The 21,526-nt window shown below is 35.5% G+C and overlaps 5 protein-coding genes across 7 annotated transcripts; 2 read left to right on the plus strand and 3 right to left on the minus strand.

Moving 5' to 3' along the window:
* Positions 1 to 204: 204 nt before the first annotated feature.
* LOC117923600 (uncharacterized membrane protein At1g16860-like) lies at positions 205 to 5,496 on the plus strand. The gene is made up of 4 exons (XM_034841968.1): positions 205 to 1,065; positions 2,334 to 2,489; positions 4,279 to 4,490; positions 4,804 to 5,496. The coding sequence occupies exons 1-4, from the start codon at positions 328 to 330 to the stop codon at positions 4,994 to 4,996; spliced, it is 1,299 nt and encodes a 432-aa protein (XP_034697859.1). The 5' UTR covers positions 205 to 327; the 3' UTR covers positions 4,997 to 5,496.
* Positions 5,497 to 5,611: 115 nt separating this feature from the next.
* Positions 5,612 to 8,214, minus strand: LOC117923601 (tropinone reductase-like 3). Its single transcript, XM_034841969.1, has 6 exons — positions 7,973 to 8,214; positions 7,330 to 7,446; positions 6,746 to 6,880; positions 6,455 to 6,580; positions 5,998 to 6,099; positions 5,612 to 5,888 (listed from the first exon to the last, which is right to left on the minus strand). The coding sequence occupies exons 1-6, from the start codon at positions 8,102 to 8,104 to the stop codon at positions 5,739 to 5,741; spliced, it is 762 nt and encodes a 253-aa protein (XP_034697860.1). The 5' UTR covers positions 8,105 to 8,214; the 3' UTR covers positions 5,612 to 5,738.
* Positions 8,215 to 8,463: 249 nt separating this feature from the next.
* LOC117923602 (EH domain-containing protein 1-like) lies at positions 8,464 to 13,463 on the minus strand. Its single transcript, XM_034841970.1, is given in 17 exon segments — positions 8,464 to 8,932; positions 9,036 to 9,139; positions 9,142 to 9,178; positions 9,253 to 9,379; positions 9,826 to 9,905; positions 10,015 to 10,266; positions 10,364 to 10,492; positions 10,670 to 10,719; positions 10,817 to 10,919; positions 11,096 to 11,209; positions 11,481 to 11,542; positions 11,630 to 11,671; positions 11,757 to 11,816; positions 12,270 to 12,327; positions 12,411 to 12,479; positions 13,163 to 13,242; positions 13,323 to 13,463. Coding segments are annotated over 17 exon segments (1,638 nt in total). The 5' UTR covers positions 13,408 to 13,463; the 3' UTR covers positions 8,464 to 8,746.
* Positions 13,464 to 15,038: 1,575 nt separating this feature from the next.
* LOC117924074 (RPM1-interacting protein 4-like) lies at positions 15,039 to 17,450 on the minus strand. 3 transcript variants are annotated; one of them, XM_034842629.1, is made up of 5 exons: positions 17,407 to 17,450; positions 17,127 to 17,278; positions 16,183 to 16,647; positions 15,862 to 16,062; positions 15,039 to 15,220 (listed from the first exon to the last, which is right to left on the minus strand). In XM_034842629.1, exons 2-5 carry the CDS (start codon positions 17,130 to 17,132, stop codon positions 15,188 to 15,190), a joined length of 705 nt encoding a protein of 234 aa, XP_034698520.1. In that variant the 5' UTR covers positions 17,133 to 17,278; positions 17,407 to 17,450; the 3' UTR covers positions 15,039 to 15,187. The 3 variants fall into 3 exon arrangements, with proteins under 3 accessions (XP_034698520.1, XP_034698519.1, XP_034698518.1); XM_034842628.1 differs by having other exon boundaries at positions 17,127 to 17,411; XM_034842627.1 differs by lacking the exons at positions 17,127 to 17,278; positions 17,407 to 17,450 and having other exon boundaries at positions 16,183 to 17,084.
* Positions 17,451 to 19,602: 2,152 nt separating this feature from the next.
* LOC117924076 (non-specific lipid-transfer protein-like) lies at positions 19,603 to 20,496 on the plus strand. Its single transcript, XM_034842632.1, has 2 exons — positions 19,603 to 20,008; positions 20,152 to 20,496. Exons 1-2 carry the CDS (start codon positions 19,665 to 19,667, stop codon positions 20,159 to 20,161), a joined length of 354 nt encoding a protein of 117 aa, XP_034698523.1. The 5' UTR covers positions 19,603 to 19,664; the 3' UTR covers positions 20,162 to 20,496.
* Positions 20,497 to 21,526: the final 1,030 nt, after the last annotated feature.

The raw sequence follows: 21,526 nt of genomic DNA on the forward strand, positions 1-21,526 counted from the left end.
ATACCGGTGGTCCGCGCAGCACCGGATTCTGGTGGCGACAGGGGCAAAGGAGTAATATCAAGGTAGGCGTATGCGTCAACTTCCTAAACTAATTTCATCATAGTGTAACCTCCTTAACAACGGACACTGTACTGCAGTGGCGAGACAGGGGCACACACGTCATTATCACAAAAAACAGGGGTATTCACGTCATTTCAAGGTTCACCCCCTCCGCCACTACTACCTACACACTCTCTCCTCTGCAACTGTATTTTCTCTCTCTAAAGCACCTCTCCATTTCGCTCCTTCTCTATCTTCCTCTCTGTAGATTCTCTCTCTAGGTTATCAATGGGTACGCGAATTCCATCTCACCAGCTCAGCAATGGCCTTTACGTGTCTGGGCGGCCGGATCAGCACAAGGAGCGGCAGCCGACGATAGGGTCACGTGCAGTGCCGTATACCGGAGGTGACGTGAAGAAATCCGGCGAGCTCGGAAAAATGTTTGATATTGCGGTCGTGGATCCATCGGCCGGCGGACCCCCACCTTTGAAGCCCTCTCGGCACTCGTCCTCGTCGCAGCACACCAGCGGATCGGTCCGATCCGGCCCAAACTCAGGGCAGCTACCGAAGCTCTCGAACTCGGGGCCGATCCATAAGAAATCGTCCGGTCCCATGCCGCTGCAGCCAACGGGACTTATAACTTCCGGTCCGCTCGGCTCCTCCGGCAGCATCGGGGGGCGGCGGTCAGGGCAGTTGGAGCCTTCAGGTTCGATGGGGAAGGCGGTGTACGGTTCTTCAGTGACGAGCTTGAACGAGGAGGCGAAGTTCGGGTTCAAGGTGTCGAAGGCGGTAATGTGGGTTTTTCTGGTGGTGGTGGCGATGGGATTGTTGGTTGGAGCGTTTTTGATGGTGGCCGTGAAGAAGGCGGTGATTTTGGTGGCCGTCGCCGGGATTTTGGTGCCGGTAATAATGCTTGTTCTGTGGAATTATGCTTGGGGGAAGAGAGGATTGTTAGGGTTTCTGAAGCGGTATCCCGATGCTGAGCTCAGAGGTGCCATTGACGGACAATATGTGAAGGTTACAGGGGTAATTTTCTATCTTAAGATGATTTCTACTTCAGTTTTAAGCCCTTTTATTAGAAACATTGAAATTCGTTGCCGAGTTATATAATATATGTGAGCATACTATATATAATCTTACGTACAAACATATATCCGTGAACATTCCCGGATTATACTATAGATATGTGTTGGAAGTAGAATCAGTAACTGCTCGTTGTTCCTACGAATAGTCACTTTCCTGGAATGGATTCAGATATGGGCAATTTTAAGCATTAAACACAATTCAGTAAATAATGGCGGATTGGAGATTTTTCAGTGAATTGTTGGACCTTCCTCTACACGACTCTAATAAACTGAGTGGGTGATCGGCAAAATGATGCTGGAAGCAAAAGTGGAGTCTCTACATACTTGCAGCGCCTGCAATTGTATGTTCTACAACACAAGGGAAGCAATCAAAAGGTTTTGATACGTGTGATGAATAGAGTTTAGCAAGCAAAGGTGTTGAGGATAACTTCTAGGTTGCATGTGCCAGTTAAGTTTTTATGGACCAAAATTTGCTTCTATTGGGGTTAAAGGATATAATTCCATATGGTGTCTTATTCCAGTATTATAACAGGAATGATTGTGATGGGTATTGCATTCTCTTTAGTAGAGTGATCAAGTCTTCACCTTTACTTATTGTGCTTCTTTCCTATCATAGAGCTAGGGTCTATTATTTGGCATTAGAAGATTTGATATATTTTGGTTATTGCATTCTATGCCACCTAAAAAATGCGTGTAGTAAATATGGATGATTTCAAGGTCAAAACCATTTTATGAACAATCTGGCATTCTGTTCCCCGGTTGTGGTTAGCTGAATCTTGATGTTTCTAATGCCAGTGCCTTTTTAGTTTTCTAACTGTATGGTAAGTTATTTAGCTGTATTCGAAGATTCTACACGCTTAACATGGAATTTGGAACTTCAAATAATTAACTAGCTCATCGTAAATTAATCCCCAAAGTTACGAGGTATGAGATTACTTTTTCTAAGGTATAAAGGTTATGTATCTGGAGCTGTTGGTTTTAAGTTATATATCGTCTTCTGATCAGAAATTGTTTAAACTGATTTTACAACTCCAATCATGGCAAGTCTTGGTTTTATTTGAGGAATTTGACTTGAAGTGGCCCAAATAACCAAGATGGGTGGCTTCAAAAGTAAACTGTGAATCATACTAGGTCAATATTCCTTCTAAAGTTTTTTGCTCATTTCTTTTTCTATACTTCTAATTTTCTTTAATATCTTTCTTCATGTAGGTTGTCACCTGTGGCAGTATTCCACTAGAATCATCTTACCAGAGGATACCCAGATGCGTGTACATGTCCACAGAGTTATACGAATATAGAGGCTGGTGTGGAAAATCTGCAAATCCTAAACACCGTTTCTTCTCATGGGGCTCTAGACATTCAGAGGTTAGTTCAATGAACTGTTCATGTTGAATCTGCCCTGTCTTAAACATTGAGGATCAAAGCTTAGTAATTGTATTAGTTTCAAATACTGCCTTGACATGGTAGCTAGGTTTTCAACTCTTGGAAAACTGAAGTGGTTGTTTTAGCTTTCTGTAAATTAAGATCTTGAAGAGTAAAGAACTGTGTTTCGTGGAAAACTATAAATATACTGATGAATTGTTTGGAGGTCGTGGTTTGATGTGTGGTTATTTAATTAATATAAACAATAACCATATCAACATGTTAATATAGCAACATATCACAGTAGAAGTATGCATTTGTGTGCTTCTTCAGCATGCAATGCGTGTGGACCACATGCATGGACGTTGATATGATTCATTGGTACTTATATAGTTCTACATATTCTATTATGTTCATTATTTATGTTTGTATTGGTTTTCATCTTTGGGAAAGAGTAAGATCAGATGCCATGAATGATGAGAAAAGGCTAAAAGTTACGGGAAGATCTGATCATTTTGTGTGGGTACAGACCATAATTTGGCACATGGATTGCTTGTAAGGCCCACATCAAAATGCTCTTTAAGGGGGAAATCCACAGAAGCTGCTGAAATTTTAGCTTAAAAATTTCAACTTGAATCTTAACTCCTGGAAATGTTCTGCAAATTTCTGAATATGTTCGACAGTGTCATCTATGAACTGGTTTAATCAGTTGACTAGACCCTGAATGATTACCCAGACTTGCTAAACTAATTGTTTTCTTCACTCCACAATATTTGAGTTTATGAAGTATATCCATCTGTGCCTAAGATATCTGAATGATGATTTAAAACCTCTTCATGCTTATTCAGTCTTTTCTCTCCAATGTAAATTTTAGGATTGACTTTATGCAATATCCACCAGATATCAGACTTACAAGTGACAATTATTAAGTATTGCCTGATTGTAAGTTGAGCATGCATGGTGAGAGGAATACTCATCTTTGCTCTGGATTCTCATTCATGCTGCTTCAATGCTTTTTGACATGCATTTTTGGTTCTTGATTCAGGATACATGTTCAAATTCATGCCTAGCCTGTCTAAAGAATATGGAACTCTTTGACTGCTTTAATGCTTTTAACATTGGAGGTTCTTTTGTAGGAGGCTACTTCTTCCAAAATTTATGATTTTAGTCAATACCAAGACCTTTAGAAGAGCAAATACTTCACTTCTGTATTTCCAACTAGGAATGACATGCTTGGGGTGTTTGGGCTTCTTCTTTGGTATTCTTATTTATTTATTTTTTTTCTCGGTTTTTACTTCCCCATTGTAATGGAAAAGGTGGGGGTTTCTTCAAGAAGGAAAAACAAGCCAAGCAGTTAAAGGGGCATAGAGAGAACAACATATGAATTTTAAACTAATTAAGCTTTAGGAAGCTACTATAATGTTCACTCACAATTGCTCCTGTATTAGCCAAAAGGTCAGCTTCTGAGATTCCAAATCTTGAGATCCTATAAACTGGTGTCCTATTCTTTTTAAGATCGAGAAGATGGAGTTGCCAAGGACCATGCAGGAGGTGTCCAGTCTAGAACATGACTCTTGAGTTGATGTTATGGTGTTGGGAACCGGTTTTTGCCATTTAGGATGAACTAGTTAACATAGAAGAATATTGTCTTCCAAGTTTCCAACTATTTTGCAGATATGTTATTTACAAGTAGGAAAGATAGGACTGGTAGTATCTTGTAGTATTTCTCTCTGGCTCTGCTTGAATTTCTGACTATTCATGGAGAAATCACCTGCCCTTCTCTTGTTCACAGAAACATGTGGCCGACTTCTACATATCAGACTTCCAATCTGGGTTAAGAGCAATGGTGAAAGCAGGCTATGGGGCCAAGGTCGCTGCATTTGTCAAACCAGCAACAGTGGTTAATGTGACAAAGGAAAAGCGAGAGTTATCTCCAAGCTTTCTTCGCTGGCTAGCTGATCGCAACCTCTCTAGTGATGATCGCATCATGCGCCTCAAAGAAGGGTAAGGCTCTTTTTGCTCTGTTCCATCTGTAACTTGTGCCTCATGCTTCTTCATCACATCGTGGCATTTCACTTACCCTCTAGAATGGAATCCTGAAACTGATCAGTTGATTTTCTTAGCCTCGTTGTGCTCTACTTTCATTATTCATCCATGCGTTATGTTCTAACAATGAGTTTGCTGGCCATATGTTGCTCATTTGAGTTTATGGAACTGAGAGCCTGATTGTTGGTTTTCTTGGAGTTCTTTTTCCCACTTTCCATGCATGTTGAGCCGAAGCAATTAAATTTTCCTATGATAAAATATTTCATGTCAGGTATATTAAAGAAGGAAGCACTGTTAGTGTGATGGGGGTAGTCCGACGCCACGATAATGTCCTCATGATCATTCCACCAGCTGAGCCTGTTTCAACAGGTTGTCAATGGGCTCGGTGCCTCCTCCCCAGCTATGTCGAGGGTCTTGTTTTGATGTGTGACGATAATCAAAATGCAGATGTGGTTCCCGTGTAGATATGCCATGCCATGCCACGCCTCAACTTTCTTTTGCTAAAGGATATCACGAGTAAATATTGAAAGGTTTTGAAAAAAAAAAAAAAAGGAAAAAGAGAAAAAGAAAAAAGGCACCAAGACCACTCTTCTTCCCTTTCCAGGTTTTTTTTAAGCATATGTAAAGTGGGCTTAGTAGATGCAGAGCAGGAAGACCCGAAGAAGATGCATAATAAGCGAGGATAAGGTTATCTAGTCAGGCTTTTATTTTATATGCTTTGGGGTTCTAATGGGGGAATCCAATGGGGGGAAAAGTTTTCCTTCTCCAAGCAGATAGGAAAAAATGATGTATTGTGATGATGCTACACGTTTTGATTCTAGCTGATTCCATGTACATAAGCTGCATGGGGTTCTCTAAAAAAGGGTTCCCGTTTGCATCATGCCAATGTTGCTTTTCTTCAGACACATTCAATTCTAGCATGGAGGGTAGAAGAATAATCAAATATTTATGTTTGTTCTTTCTTCTTCGGGGCTGTAATATTTGGTATGTATTTCTTTGCAACTATCTCACTCTGATCAACTCTCATCTTCATCATGTTCTTCTACGGTAAAGATGGTGTACGAAAAGCTAATTCCTACTTTGAAAGAAGAGAACATGTTTATTATTGCATTGAGAACTGCTGAAGATCTTCCTCAAATCTTCATTATTTGTGTACTTGAATACCATGCCTTACTGCAAGACTAGTACAAATCAGAGAAAAAAGGACTAGAGTCTTGAAGGTATTCCACCAGCCACTACCAGCGTCTCTCCAGTGATATAAGAAGCATCGTCGGAGACCAGGAAGGCCGTGGCTGCAGCCATATCCTTGGTGGTTCCAAGCCTGTTGAGTAGAGTTTTATCCTCAATGTCCTTCTTCTGCATGAAAGAATAAAATAAATTGAAATATCCAAACCCATAGCTAGTCCTTGACAAACTCCATTATTGAAAGCTAAGCACCTGAGTACAAGGCCAGAAATGTACTTACAATCTCAGCATTTTTCGTGAGGAATTCGGCAAAGTGTGTTGGTACAAAACCAGGCGCAACACAATTTACACGAGTGTCTGGGCCCATCTCAGCTGCAAGGGCCTAAACGCAGATCAAAGCAAAGTATGAATCAAAATGTTCTCAATTTTTTTTTTTTCATAAAAATAAATATATAAAATATAAAAAATATTTTTTAAAAAAAAGAGTTCATGGATCTTATGGCTACTAATATCTAATCAATTTAATACTTGGCAAGCATGCGGGAATCAGGGAAACATCTTATCAGCCAGCTAAAACAAATGTAGAACTCATAAAAAGTTGCAAGAATTATAAGGCATAGAACAAGTTCACAAATCATTCAATGACACTGCCACACTGGAAGTAGATTTTCATGGTTTGTGCAGATGCAAAAGCAAACACCTGATCTAAAACAAGACAGGGAGACAATCCATATTACCTTGGTAAGCCCAAGAAGGGCTGTTTTTGTCACTCCATACATAGACATGGAAGACTGTGGCTGATAGCCGGCAATAGAGGAAATTAGGACAACCGACGAACCCTTTCTCAAGTGAGGAGCTGCCTCCTGCAAAAATAGGTGTTTGATATGTGGGTCAAGAATGCTAGAGAAACGCCAAGAAGGAATCCCAACCGATGTGAGAATGGTTGAAGAGGGCTATCCACATAGACCCATTCATGCAAAACATGTCTCATGCTTACCCTATCCGCAAAAATTGTGTGAAATTCATACCTGTAGAATGAGTATAGAAGATTTGACGTTGATTTCCCATAGCTTGTCTAGAACCGATTCTCGTGTTTCCAGAATAGGATCAACAGATGGGTTGGCAGCAGCATTGGACACAACCACATCTATTGCTCCGTATTTCTGCAATTTAACACAACAACAATTACTCATATCCAACACTTCTATTCTCACCATCTTCATGAATCAACTTCATTAATAACAAGAACACTCAAACTTAGCACACACTAAAGCCACTGAAAAATGGGCATAGTAGGTGAAAATTTTCTTTGGCTTTGTCTGCAAAGCATTCTTGAAAAACAGTTTTGAAAAATCAGTTTAATAATAAAAAGTTGTTTTATGTTTTTGGATCATCAAATCAATTTTTCTAATTTTTTGTTTTAAAGAACAGAAATCTTTTTCAGGACAGTCACTTTTGCTTCTCCACACTTCTTCGTATGAAAAACACAGCTTAAAACACAAAATCCCAATTTTACATCATCAACGAAAATTCAATTCTCTCAATTAAAAGATAAATTATAAATCCCTTTGTTGAAAGAGTGAAAACATAAGAGAGAAAGGTAATTGCTTACCTGAACCGTCTTTTCAATCAGATTCTTCCTATGTTGGGCATTGGACACATGACAAACCACGCCCATCGCTTCAATTCCTTGAGCTTTGAGCTTTTTAACTGCCTCATCTACATTGTTCTGCACAAAGGCAATCAAAATCAAATCAATACACCAGTAGGCCCTTCCATGCTTGGCTGCTGAGAAAATGGACAAACGAAAACGAACCAGAAACAAATCCGAAAGAGTGAAACAATCACACATCAACCAAATATATAGTTTGTTTCAGTTCTAGAATAGTGAGCATGCCAAACCTTGTTATCGTACTTTTTTTTTTTTTTTCTTTTTCCTGCATTTTCTCAGGAACCAATCGGTGTATACAAGAAAAAGCATTAATGAGAAACTGAATTGAAGTAAAACCTTGATTGACCCAACAAGTAGTCGTATTAGGATTGAGCTAAGAAAACTTCATGATTTCTTCATGTAAGGAAGACAACAATCTTAAAACCCTAAAATGATTATTCATTTTCTCACCGACCAAACGGAGGATACTTAAAAACACAAAAAGAATCCAAAAGTTCATAAAATTCGACAAACTCCGCTGGATTAACATCTAATCTTCCAAGAGAAACAGGGAAAATGAAGGATTGAAGGGACAGCGACGAACCTGCTTGCGAGACGAGAGTACAACAGAGGCGCCCTCCAAGCCCAGCCGCTCTGCAATGCTGAAGCCGATACCCTGAGTAGACGCCGTCACGATCGCCACCTTCCCTTGAAATCTCTTTCCGATCTTCTCCATTTTTCCTCACTAAAACGCGTTTTTTTGCTCGATTCAGAGATTACAAGCAGGGCGCTAGAGTTTGACCAGCGTACGAGATTTGTCCACAATAAATCTGCACCGTTAGATCATTTCTTTCGTCGGGATCCTCTCCGCCGACCAATACAAATATCCCATTTATTGTTTCCTTTCCATTCTTGTCCCATAGCGATTTAACCTTTTTCTAAAAATGGCTATTAAAAAATAAAAATCAATAAAAGATAATACCTAAAAAGCAATTTCCCTAGGATATTGCAAGTTTGTAACATCAGACATCCTTAGTTGGTGGGTAATGTTCATATTGCCTAAAAATTTAGGCATTGATTAACCCTAACACAATATAAATAATAATTGAATTGCATCCACGTATGATATCAAATATTATCAATCCTAACAAAACTTTTCCAACCAGGAACAGTAAAAATGGCAAAACTGTCCCTCTACAAATAGCAAAAGTCCAAGAAAGGATCTTCAAATGCTCACAGATAACACATTTGAAAATGAAAACAAAAATATGTATAAAAGCATACAAACTGCTATATATATATATATATATATATGTTGTGGAAAACTATTCCACCTCTCGCCCAGCTTATAGTGGTGTATTCAGCTGCAACAACATGTTTATTCATACGGGTTTCTGAAATTCTTCAGGAGCTCCGGAATATCATAGCCAAGCATGTCATCCACAGCTTGTATCATTTTAGGCTTCAGCTTCTCAAATTTATCGATGCTGTAGCCGTTCAGAACCTCCCTAAAGTGCTCCACATTTGGGAAGTCACCAGCTGGAAGATGAAACTCCCTTTGGATCTGTTTTTTTTTTATAAAAAAAAATTGAGTCATAAACTAGTCTATTCATATATATACATATATAGATATAGATATAGAAAGAGAGAGACAGAAAGGTGGCAACCTTTGCAAATTCATCTTCAAGATTATCGGTTAGTCGCTGTTGTGCTTTAGCTTTGCCCATCATTGCAGGCATCTCCTTTTTGAGGTGACTGATTATATAGGCATGATCTTGGCAGCTCTAGCTCGTTTTACAAATTCATTGATCTGCAATATACAAATGCTGTCAGAATTCTGCTTAACACTCAGAAAGCAGAAAAAAATGAGAATGGTGAGCTTACCCGACGATCACAAGCTTTTTTTGGAATATCTATCAAGTCTGCAAGAAGATCATCCTGCTCTTTCTCAAAAAGATCCTTCCCTATTGGACCCACGGCTGCTTCATTCACAGGCTTGTCATTGAATGAACTACAAAAACCAAGAAAGGAAAAGTTATCCCAGAACAAGCAGATTCAATAATTCAACTGAAATACTAGGTCTATATGAATGATATTTCAAACAAAACCCAAAACCAGTTTGTTTGAGCCAAACAAAAAACCCAGTGTCCTGGATCAATATGGAATCCTCATGGTTGACATTCTACCATCAGTCAATCCAAAACAAGCTATTGATGATTGGATATGATTCGGACTCCCCTACTCTCCTTTTTTAAGTTCAATTCTGGGCCCATCACACTTATGAAACCAATGAAAGAGGAATTGGAAAAGAGTTTCCAATCCCAAGCTAAGAAATTCTAATATAAACATAAATACTTCAAAAGAACACGCACAGCTCTTCACTGGTTGCAGGCCTTTAGTCCCAAGAACAAGGAGGTTTGTCAAAATAAATTACATAGGAAAGAAAAAGAATCGTACCCAATATAAACTCGCACAACCTCGGGAGTATTCAAAACTTTCCCAAGTGACCACATCAATGCACCATAGACCCTCATTAGCTGTGGTATAACAAGAAGCAATCAAGTCAAGAAATGCGGATCAATTGCTGGGAGAAAAGGTAAATATGCAGAGGAATGAAAAATAAGAGGATAACATTGTAAATCCTACTTGTTGTGTATCGACTTGATCAGCTTTGTTCAAAACTACACGTATCTTGTCATCATTACCACGTAGAGATGCAATCACACGCTTAAATTCATCACTGATATCAAGTTTGTGGGGATCAAAAAGAAGAAGAATGAGATCACATTTTGCTGCAAACCAAGATATTACACCAGTGAAATCATAGCTTCTTTGTGTTCTTTGCTTTTCTCCAGATAGGACCCCTGGAGTGTCCACAAAGGTGATGTGTTCTAGAAGCTGCAAGTTTAAAAGAGAAAAGATCATATGCCAGTGGTGGTGAAGAGTTAACAATAGTAACAACCAAAATATTCCTACTGCTGGATTTATAACTCACAGAATGTGGTATCTGGGAACACTCAAATTTTGATAAAAATGCCCCTCCAAAAGTTGTCAGTCCATTGAATGGCATCTCTGCATTAACTGCAATGGTATTTCCAGGAATGCTCCTTTCATCAGGTCCAGACTGAGAACGAGTACACAACAAGTTACTAAAAACTGCATTTGATTTCACAGAACCTCAAATAATCAACAGATATGGGGAGAAATAGGAGAAGAAGATAAGCGAAGACGTCTAAAAGAAAAGCAGTGCTTGATTAAATTTCAGTAACAGAATGGAAACATGAAAATGATTTTATGATACCATGACAACAACAAAACGATCGGTTGTAGGCTCTGGTCCAATGTGAGCTCCTATCCAAAAAGAAGGAAATAGTAAGCCAAGAAACGAAATTGTTCTCAACTAGTTGTAACTGAAAAAGGGAAGAACAGAAACAGAAAGTTTACTTACCTGGGAAATTACATCCGAGTAAATGTTTTATGAATGTAGTTTTCCCAGTTGAATACTGACCCAAAAGCATAACCATGGGTTTGGCATCAAAGTCACTATGTGTCTGCAAAAGAAAAAGAAAAAATATTTCCATACTCTCTCAAATAGAACTTCTGGAGCTAGAGTCAGAAATCTACGAGAACAGAGCATACATAATATCACATTTTTCAGAACATGTGTTACATAGGAAAAGGGAGAGACATCTCATCATAAACAAACTAAAATACTCAGTCCACTTACCAATAAGGGAGAAACAAAATCATTATAGCGGTAGGTGACTTCCAATGGCTTTAACTTTTCATTGTATAGTCTCTTCAAGCCATCTATTATTGATGTAACGGAATTAAGAGGTGCCTACAAAAGAAGAGAAGAGGAGAGAATATCTGGTAAAACGACCAAAAGGAGGACATTTTTCAATAAATATATAAGAACATCTTCATGGTGCAAGGGCAGATTCATTAAAATGGATAAATAAGAGAGTAGGTGAAGAACTAAATTTGACAGTTATTAAATAGAAAATCCCACCAATTTTTTTTTATAATAATAATGCTTCTAATCTTCCAAGTTGGAAAAATGCCCATAAACGAAATGAAAGATTAAAATCACTAGGCAAGACAATTCTTACTTTCTTTACAGATTTTGAGGTGAACCAAGGAGCTGATGGTGATGGCTGTGGCCTAGAATCTCCTACAACATTACCAGTAAACTGATTTTAAGGAAAGAACAGTTAAACCAATCTCAAATTTACCATTGGAAGATAAGAAATTTGCTAACCATTTAATTCAAGCTCGCCATTATTTGTTGAGACCTTATTTTCTAGAAGAAAAAGAACAAGGAGAAATTCAATAAACTTAAAAAGGTCATTTGAATAAAAAACTAGTGTAAAGATAAGAAAGAAAACTTACAGCTAGTAAGGCATTCAAACCTTCCATTGATGGAGGTTCTAAATTCTCCAAATCCACTGTAATAAAGGAAAGATGTAACAATTCAGGTTAAACAGCAAGACAAACAATGTTCTACAAGTGTTTGTTAACAGAAGGTTAATCCTTAAATCCCAATCATTCCCTTGTGTAGGGCAGTGTGCAAACCGCCTTTGAGCAAAGTTCAAAGATAAGGTCTCCATCAGAACATTACCTTTATGTCTTAATGCCTCACTTCAGATTTTTTTTGTTTAAGAAAATATCATACCTTGAGGGTTATGATCTATAAAAAAATAAGGTCCCATTGCCCCATCTCTTCCCTCGCTCCTTTAAATACATGTACCGGATGAATAAACCAATTTAAAAATGCATAACAAGGGCAAGGCTACTTTTTTTCTTATTTTCTTTTTGTCAAAATGCCAATCTATATTAATTGAAATTTGTTGTTCAAATGCTCATAGAAAGAGAAAATCAAAACATATTATTCCGCTTGCCTGTAGTTTTAAGGATGTCCGAAGTAATCTCATTTCCTGCTTGCGCCAGAGAAACCAGCTGTTCATTACCAAAATAAATAAATATCGAGTTCTTACAAATTAGTTGATATAAATACAAGAATGAATGTTGAAAGGAGGAACCTGCATTGCAGTGATGAACTCCCTGAAACCAAGAAATCCTTGTCGTTTGGAATCTGCAATAGCCCAAACCTTCAACAAACACAAAGAATATAAGTTTAAAACAACTAGAACCCTGATAGTAAGGCAAAGGGGTGGCAAGGAAATAGATCCCATCATTAAATTCAGCAGCCACCAAACAAAATTAAAAATCACCGGCTGATTTCATTTCCACACAGAGTGAATAGAACTATAATTGAATGTGCATTCTATAACAGCTACAGAATAATGGAAATTCAAGCAAAATCAGATTATCAAATGCTTAAAAAGCATGACAATCATTTGCTCCCTGTTTCTCTTTCCGTGAAAAATTTAAATTCTTTTAATTTTAGTTCGGAGGATTAAAACAAATGAAAAAAAATAAAATAAGGAAAATGGAAGAAAATAGAAGTTAGATTTACAACAAGTTCCTACATATTAAACATATTATTCACCTTCTCAACCTGTAAATACAAAAGAAAATAAATGAAATGCTTGAGAAAACATGTTCTAATCACAATTAAATTATCTATGGCCTCAAGCAATTTCGAGTCCAGAACCGATTTGATTAATTGATTAAACATCTATCAGTATTATAACCAAATAATTCATCATTTCCGCCTAAAACTCTTTTGATTCAAAAGCTCCAGTCACCTATTTGAAAGCAATAAAATGCCGATATTAAATATATATATTCGAAGCAAAAAATAAAATAAAACAAAACTGGAGAAAAGAACCTGTTTGAGTTCCGAACGGGAAAGGTTGGACATTGCGAAGAACTTTGTGGCATCATTTCCAGTAATGCGTCCATCGTTATCTAAACAAGTACACAAATAAAAGCAATGAGAATGGAATGAGAGAGGGTGTTTGGTTAGTGAGAAAGGGAAGGAAAGAGACCTGAATCGGCGTAGTTGAACCATTCTTGGTAGATCTTTTGGTTGTGTTTGGAACACGAACTGATCGGAACGGATGCTATCTCCATCGATCAACACAGAACGGTTGATGATCGGCGGGTTCTCGGAACTTCAGGATATTCAAATTTTGAAAGATGAATTAACAGATAGAGATGCTCTGTTCTGCCCCCATTTATAACAGTTTTGGCGCTCGAGAAAGTTATATTGCCAAGGCAAATTTTCACACTCAAGGTAAAACGACGTCGTTAGTTTGTCTCTAAGCACTATTTTTTTCGTTTAATTGTCTTGACCGTTAAATATAAAAATATAATTACTCAGGAATTGTTATTTAAAACAATTTTCTATTTTTCATAACAAAAAATATAGAAAACACGTTTCAGAAATTAAAAACTATTTTCTATTTTTTATTCTAAAAAATAGAAAATAAGGTATTTTAATTGTTTTGTCATGTTTTCACTTGTTTTTTATAAGTTGTTTTAAGAAATAATTACATAAATAAGTAGAATAATTAAAAATAAAATACTAGATATAAAAATTATCTTAAAAGTATTAAAAATATTTAAGTTTTCAAACAGACTTTTATTCTATAAAATTACATCTGAAAACAATTTTTAAAAACTGTTTTAGAAAACGGTTATTAAATAAGTCCTAAAATTTATATATATATATATATATATATATATAGAGAGAGAGAGAGAGAGAGAGAGAGAGAGAGAGAGAGAGGAGAGAGAGAGAGAGAGAGAAGAGAAGAGAGAAGAGAGAGAGAGAGAGAGATAGAGAGAGAGAGAGAGAGAGATTAATATAAAAAAATATGAAAATTGACTAAAAATAAATAAAACTTTATAAATGGTAAAATAATTAACAATACATATATTAAATTTATTTATTTTTAAAAATAATATAGGTTTTATATAGTCATATACTAATATTTGATAATAAAAGAACACACATTGATACTATGTCACATAATAATCAATATAATTCTATATAACTGTTTTGATCTCTGTTTATAATTTATCATAAATAAAAAATTGTTTGAATTTATCTTTATGTTACTTTCGAAATTTTGTATGACATTGAAACATTTGTACCCCTCTTTTGATATCAATGTTCTTAAATCATGAATATTTTGATAAAATTATAAAAAAATATCATAAATACATTTTGATATTACACGAGTCATAATAAATAAAGAAATAATGGGATAAAAAGATGGAAGTTGAATTACCTAGATGGGTTAAGATTACCTGTTGGCTAATTTAATTAAAGTTGTAATTTAAATCTTGTATTTATTTGAAGTTTGAAACCTTGAGCGGCATCTGCCAACCAGGCCATTTGGTAGGCCCACATTTGCATCTAATAATTTCATTCTAAGGTGGCCCACTGATGTCCCAGTCAATCAATTGCCATGTAGGAAAAAACCAAAAAAAAAAAAAAAAAAATAGCCTACACCCATCAATTCAAGTAGACCCAGAATTTAAATGGTACCATAAAATATCAAAGCTTGGTAATTAATCTGATTATAAACCATTTAAAAAAAATATTATTTGACTCTTAAATTTTGCTTTATTAGAGGTCATGTTTTTTAACTTTAGTTAAAAATTAAAATTGAACGCAAAATGATCATCTAGAGAGCAATAATATTATTATTTTTAAAAAAAAAAGCTGAATTCAAACTAAGCCTATCTAATAATAAATATCAGGCAAAGGTATATATAAATATAAAAGAATAAATTTATACAATGGATAATCCTTTGTCAATATGCTGAGAAAAAAAATTGAATAATAATATGTATGAAAATGTGTCTTTCTTATATGAAGGGGCTGGAGAAGCTAAAGCCGTGTGCATCAGTCCCTCCCCGCCGAGAAGCAGCAACATATCTGCATGGCAGCATGAGAACATGATAAATTTATACAAGGAAGCATCAAGCCAAGGGTAAGAAGATAAAAATGGAAAAGAATATTAAGTTCATACCCTGTTTGGTTTGCAAGAAAAAATTGAAAAGAAATGGGTAACAAAAACTAGAATTGACTTTTAATTATTATGATTTTGTTTAGATATTGTTCATTTTAAACTCATCGACCTATACTACAAATATGAGTTATGAAGGCATGACATTATGATGTAGGTCCCCTTGCATTCATATTGTCCGTTTTGTGTCTTGGGTCTTTATGACTTTAAAACATATCTATATAAATTAGATGAGTCGTTACTTATAAGTATTAAAAACAACTTCTTTATATTGGTATCATAATCGCTTTTTTATATAGGCACGACATCCTCATCATGGGAGTGAGGTCACAAGTTGGCCAAGCTTTCATATTTCTAAGCGGGAATTGATTCTAGTAATTTGTCGTGACACATAAATGCTATCCATCATTCATTTTGAGGTTATCAATTTCTAGGAATTTAAAACATGTTTATAAGGTTTAGAGGAATCGCTTCATAAAAATGACAGAAAAAGCTCGGATTGAACAAACATAAGATCAACATAAACCATAAACTAGTGATGCAAACACACCTTTGATCCAGAGGAAGAATTTTGATGCTTTTTGTGGCTGTTTGAATAAGCACTTTGTGGTGGGGGCGCTCTTGGAAGCGTGGTAGCTGCAACTTGTCTTTCCTGTTTGACCTTGTTGAAAATCACAGTAAAACCTTCCCCTGAAGTAGGGTCCGTTTCATCCCAAGCACCAAATTTGGGCACTGATGCCACTCTGTGAGCCTGCCAACCCAATACACATAAAAACCTGAGGCCTCTAGTTAACCAGAGCTTCGAGACAATACTAAAAGTATATTAGTTAACCTAAAAAGCTTAAATTGTTAGACAATGGAAATAACTTACATGATCATCAGACGGAGGAGTTCCGATGCTTTTCAGTCTAGCATGCGAAGGTCCTGGGACCGAGGGAGAGAGGCTACTACTACCACCATCACTGAGCTGACTCTTCTTCCGGAGATGGGAGTAATCCAAGTTGCTTTTCTCGCTGCCAGATTCAGAGTTGATGCTCCTACTAGTACCCCCACTCCTCTGCTGATGATCAGAAGTGCTTCTCCGGTGAGAATCCCGCCTCCTGTGCCCCTCTACCTGGTTGTTTTCTTCTGGGGGGGGCTTCTGTGGATTGAGATGATGGGGAGGAGTGGCTTCACTCCTCCCAAACATAAAGGCTTCTGGATTCTCCTCAGGATCGTTAGGGTTTATCCTCAATCCAGTAGGACCGGTTTTCTCTTTGCGGGCATTGTCGAAGTAGGCTGTGTATGGGACATTGTCATTGTCCCAGTTTCCGAACTTTGGAACATGGGATCTTTGCTGCAACCAACTCATTTGTAAGCATGGCCCATCACAATATAATCAAACATTTGATAGTTGAAATTTCCATTAAATTTTTGTATCTAATTGGGAAAACTCTTGTTAAATTAATTGCTTTTAGCTGGTTTAATTCCATGGCGGATGAGTTCTGTTCAGACTAGAGCTTCAATTAATTAGTTTCATGGCTCTATTAACTTTTCTCAACCGTACTATCCTCAAAAGACAGCATTAAATGACTCTAAAGTCTAAACCTCCAACAAACAACTACCAAAGAAGATAAATTCATTATTTCATGACACCCATCAATCCAGAGAGCAAATAAACACCACAAAATCAGAAACCCAGAGAGATTTGAATCAAACAGATGGCAGGCATCACATTAAAGCAAATGAAACAGTTGAAAACAGAGCCAAAGTCTCAGAAACCCACGTGAAAATTGATAGTGCTAAGAAAAAAAAAGGAAGGAAAGAAACACTTACAGCCATGAATAATCAAGTGGGTGGGGGGAGATTTTCCTGGTTTTTATTTTTATTTTTCCCAATTCAAGTCTGGTTTGGATTGAAGTGGTGGAGTATTAGCTTGGTTTTCAGTGTTGTTTGGACCCGGAAATCTCGAGGAGGTGAGCCTGCAGCTGCAGGCAGATGATTCGATGATTCGATGATTTCAATGCTTCAAATCTGAAAACAAACTGAATGGAAGATCAATCTATATAATAGCAAAAAATCGGTTGTTTTGTCGCCTCTTGCAGCAACCTATTACCTTGGCATTTCCTCATGTCTGTTCTTGAAGACGTCCATCGCTAAGAAACATGGAGGAACAAGCCAGAAGAAAGGAAAACCCATGAAAAATATAATAATCAACTTTTATATTTATTTAAATTTATTTTTTTCTTTGAATAATTTTTTATTTGTTCTTGTTTTCTTCTTTATTTAAAAAAATAAAAGAAGAAGAAGAAGAAGAGAGCACTTTTAGCTTTTTTAGGCGGGTAAAAATTGTTTTTATTTTACTTCTATAAACTATTTCTAAAAATAATTGTGGAATTTATTTTCAAAAACTTAATTTTTATGTTTAAAATTAGTGAAAATACTTTAAATTTATGAATAATTTTCATAATATTTTATTTTTAAATAATTTGATACAAATTCAATAAAAAAAATTTTAAATTTATTTTGTTATATATAATCAAATATTGTTTATTTGTGAAAATACTATATAAACATGTATAATACAAAAAATGTTAACATATGTTTTATCTTTTTAATTATTTTTTATAACATTCCATAAAAATTTTAAAAAATATGTTTCAAATTTATTTTTTAAAATAAAATTTTAAAAATAAACTATTCTTCCTCAAAAATCCAATATACGAAAACCCTCTTGTTTTTGTTTTTTCTGTTTTAAAAACTGAAAATAAAATTGATTTTAAGAAAACTATTTTTAAAAAGGGTGTCCAAATAATCCCCCCTTTTTCTCCCTAATTTGCTTTCTTCTTAATTTTTATATTATCCTACTTGGCTCACCAGAAAGCTCTCTAGAAATCATCATAAATGCATACTGATATCCATCAATCCCACTGCTCAAACAGGGCCCCTCGCAATCACATTTTCCTAAGATTTTTGATAAATTTATAGTAAATAAAAAGAATGTATTTATAAAAAAAATGGTAATTTAAATTATTATTTTTTTCAATTTTTTTTAAATTTTCTGTTTGTCTTTTATCCTTATTGGCAAAATACTGTAGAGGAATCGCTTCAAAATTATGTAGTGTCTTGTTGGGACAAAATGGCATAGATTTGGAAATGTTTTTGAAGTGTAGTATATCCAAATATATATATATATATATTTTTAAAAAAAACCTTTTCAAACCACTTAACATTCAAATTTGTTTAATTATCATGTACTTATAAATGAATTTGGAACAAGAAAAATAATAAATAAATAAATAAATATTAAATGAATGTTGACTTGAGAGTGATGGTAGATAAATGCTAATTGTGACTTGATTTTTATTACTATTTTTATACCTAATTATTGGATGCATTTAATTTCATTAAATCATCACCTCCCACTCAACTTCCCATGTAGCCCCCAACAACCTCTTAAACTCATAATTATTGGAACCAAAATTAATTTTGGTCAATGGGGTAGGTAGAGTGATATTTAAAACTCCTCATTTTCATCTTTCTTTCCTGTGTATGTACTTGGTTCCTTTGAATTTAAGTTTTTCAAGTTAAAGATTCCAGAAAAAATAGTTAAAAAATTTTTAAATAAAATCTCATATTTAATTTATCATAAAAATATATATAAATACTTAAAATTAATTAAAAACATGTATATTTTAAGTCATTTAATTGTTGTAAAAATAAATAAAATAATTTTTAAAACCATATAAAATAACTTTTTAACTTTAAATCTTTTTTTTTTTCTTTTTTCTTTCCCTTATTTGTTCTCCAAGAATCAATAATAGAGAAAAAAAAATCTTGTAAGATTTTCCAAATTATATATATCCAAACGTTGTAATCTTCTATCTATTTATTTCCTAGTTAAAGATATATATAACCTGTCTACCAAACGCATCCTAAGTTGAAATGAAAAGGCTTTTAAATTTTATTTTATTTTGTTTATGCATTTACAAAAATTAAATGCTGTAATGGACATTAGGTGAACTCCCACCAGATTATTAATAAGATTAAGACAATCGAACTATTAGTAAAAATTCCTACAGGGTTAGTTGTTGAGATTATTCCTTGAACTAAACAAACTCTAACCATCAATATAAGCTGTTAAGTCTCACCACACGCATGCAGATACAAACGCAGTCAAACAAATCAAAGCTCTGTTGTATCCCCATTTTCACTTAAAAATAACTGTAAGTTGAGTTATATTTCATAATAAGCCACAGGTGAGATGCCTTGGCCCCAGCCCAAGGCATTATAAATAAAGCAAACCCCTCACAATCCAAACGTGTAAGCAAGCAATTAAGCAAGCAAACAACCATTTCTTCTTAAGAGGAAAGAATGGCTGAGAAGATGGTGTGGGTTCATGGGTTGGTGGTCCTGGCTCTGATCATTGCCAGCCCGGTGGTGGATGCGGTGTCGTGTGGTGACGCTGTCTCAGCTTTGATCCCTTGTGGATCGTTCTTGTTGGGCGTGGGTGCACCTAAGCCTAGCAGTGAGTGCTGTGCCAGTGCTCAAAGCTTGAACAAGTTAACAACTACTACTGCAGATAGGAGGGCTGTGTGTCAATGTTTTGTGAAGAGTGGCCCATCTTTTGGGGTTAAGCCTGCCAGAACCAAGCTCCTTCCTTCACTTTGCAAGATCAATATCAACATTCCTGTCACCCCCAATGTTGACTGCAACAAGTAATATCTCTTTTACACACTATGACCTTTCATTCTTTCGGATTTAGAATTTTGTTATTTAGATTTTGAGTTTTTCATAAAATTAAGAGTATTTATTCACAATCTCTTATGATACTGGCTACTCACTGAGTTTGAATTTGCAGGGTTCAGTGAAACGTGGAAATTGTACTAGAGTGACTATGATATGAAGAAAACTAAATAAAAGTTGGTGGAGTGGCAGTGTGGAGGATTTTGTGCAAAAATTAAACTATTGTAGTTTGTTTGTTTGTTTCCTGTTGGATCATAGATATGTGGGAGAAGGACAAAGATTGTAGTATGGTGGCTAAAGAGCTCCTTTTTCTTTCTCTTCTCCTTTTCTTGTTCTCCTAGACCTGTGTTTCTTCTTTCACCTTTCAGCAGTGTTCCCAATAATTCATGAGATGCAGGATTTGAAGAATGTAACCCAGATCCCAAACTATGTTTTATTTGAGATCAAGAAAATGAGACTATGTTTGGCTTCTAAAAAAAATTAAAGAAAATGATTTTCTTATGTTTGAATACTACAAAAAAGGCAAGAAAAAATACTATAGAAAAGAGAAGGAAAAATGTTGAAAGATTTCAAGAAGATACATTCCTCAATAATCTAATTTTCTTTCCCTCAACTTTTCTATAGACCACCAATATAAATTTTTCTCACCTTTTTTTGTCGTATATTTTTCTTCTCTATTTTCTTTACCTCAAACTTTCTAGACACCAAACATATCGTGAAGGATTCAACAAAATCACAACATGAAAATTAAGAACAAAGATAAGTGTCACTTCCCATGGAAAATTAATAACCCACATATCAACATGCAGCTCACATATTAGAATATATAACATGATAAGTGCCATATGACCTAACCGTGGCCCTACTTCTTCATGTGGTGTAATGTCTTGGGGCTTTGCAATTAACTACCTACTTTTGGAGCATGGGCTTCAAATGCATTTATATAACATTGAGGGATTTATGAATGGGATGTATGCAGCAGTACAATTGCCTTTTTACTATTCTAAAAATTGTATATATGGGCAAAGGATACACATGCAGGCCTCAGCATTAACTATTCAAGCAACCAAATGCGACTCAATAACATCCATATATTTAAAGATTCGATATCGCAATTTAGTGTTACTATGATAAGTCATTGAAACCTATTTATATATATTGAAAACAATCAAAGACTATATCATTATTATTGAAGCTTTCCCTTCTAGAAATCAAACCCACTTGATGTTCTATAAGCAAAACCATCCTTGAACACATCATACATTGAGGTGGTGTACTTTGGAACACGGCATGTGACCCAAAAAAACAATGACAAAGAAGCACTTACAATTTCTTGTGTGTGTGTGTGTGTGTGTGTGTGTGTGTGAGCATTTAAGAACAACTCAAACATTGTCAAAAGATCCGGGGTCCTGATTCCAAGGGATAAAAGCAGAACCAAAGAGAATCTAACATAGGTTTAGTAACTCACAGTTTAAGATGAAGATGTCTTG

Source organism: Vitis riparia, chromosome 10 (assembly GCF_004353265.1).
Source record: "Vitis riparia cultivar Riparia Gloire de Montpellier isolate 1030 chromosome 10, EGFV_Vit.rip_1.0, whole genome shotgun sequence".
NCBI classification, from domain to species: domain Eukaryota; kingdom Viridiplantae; phylum Streptophyta; class Magnoliopsida; order Vitales; family Vitaceae; genus Vitis; species Vitis riparia.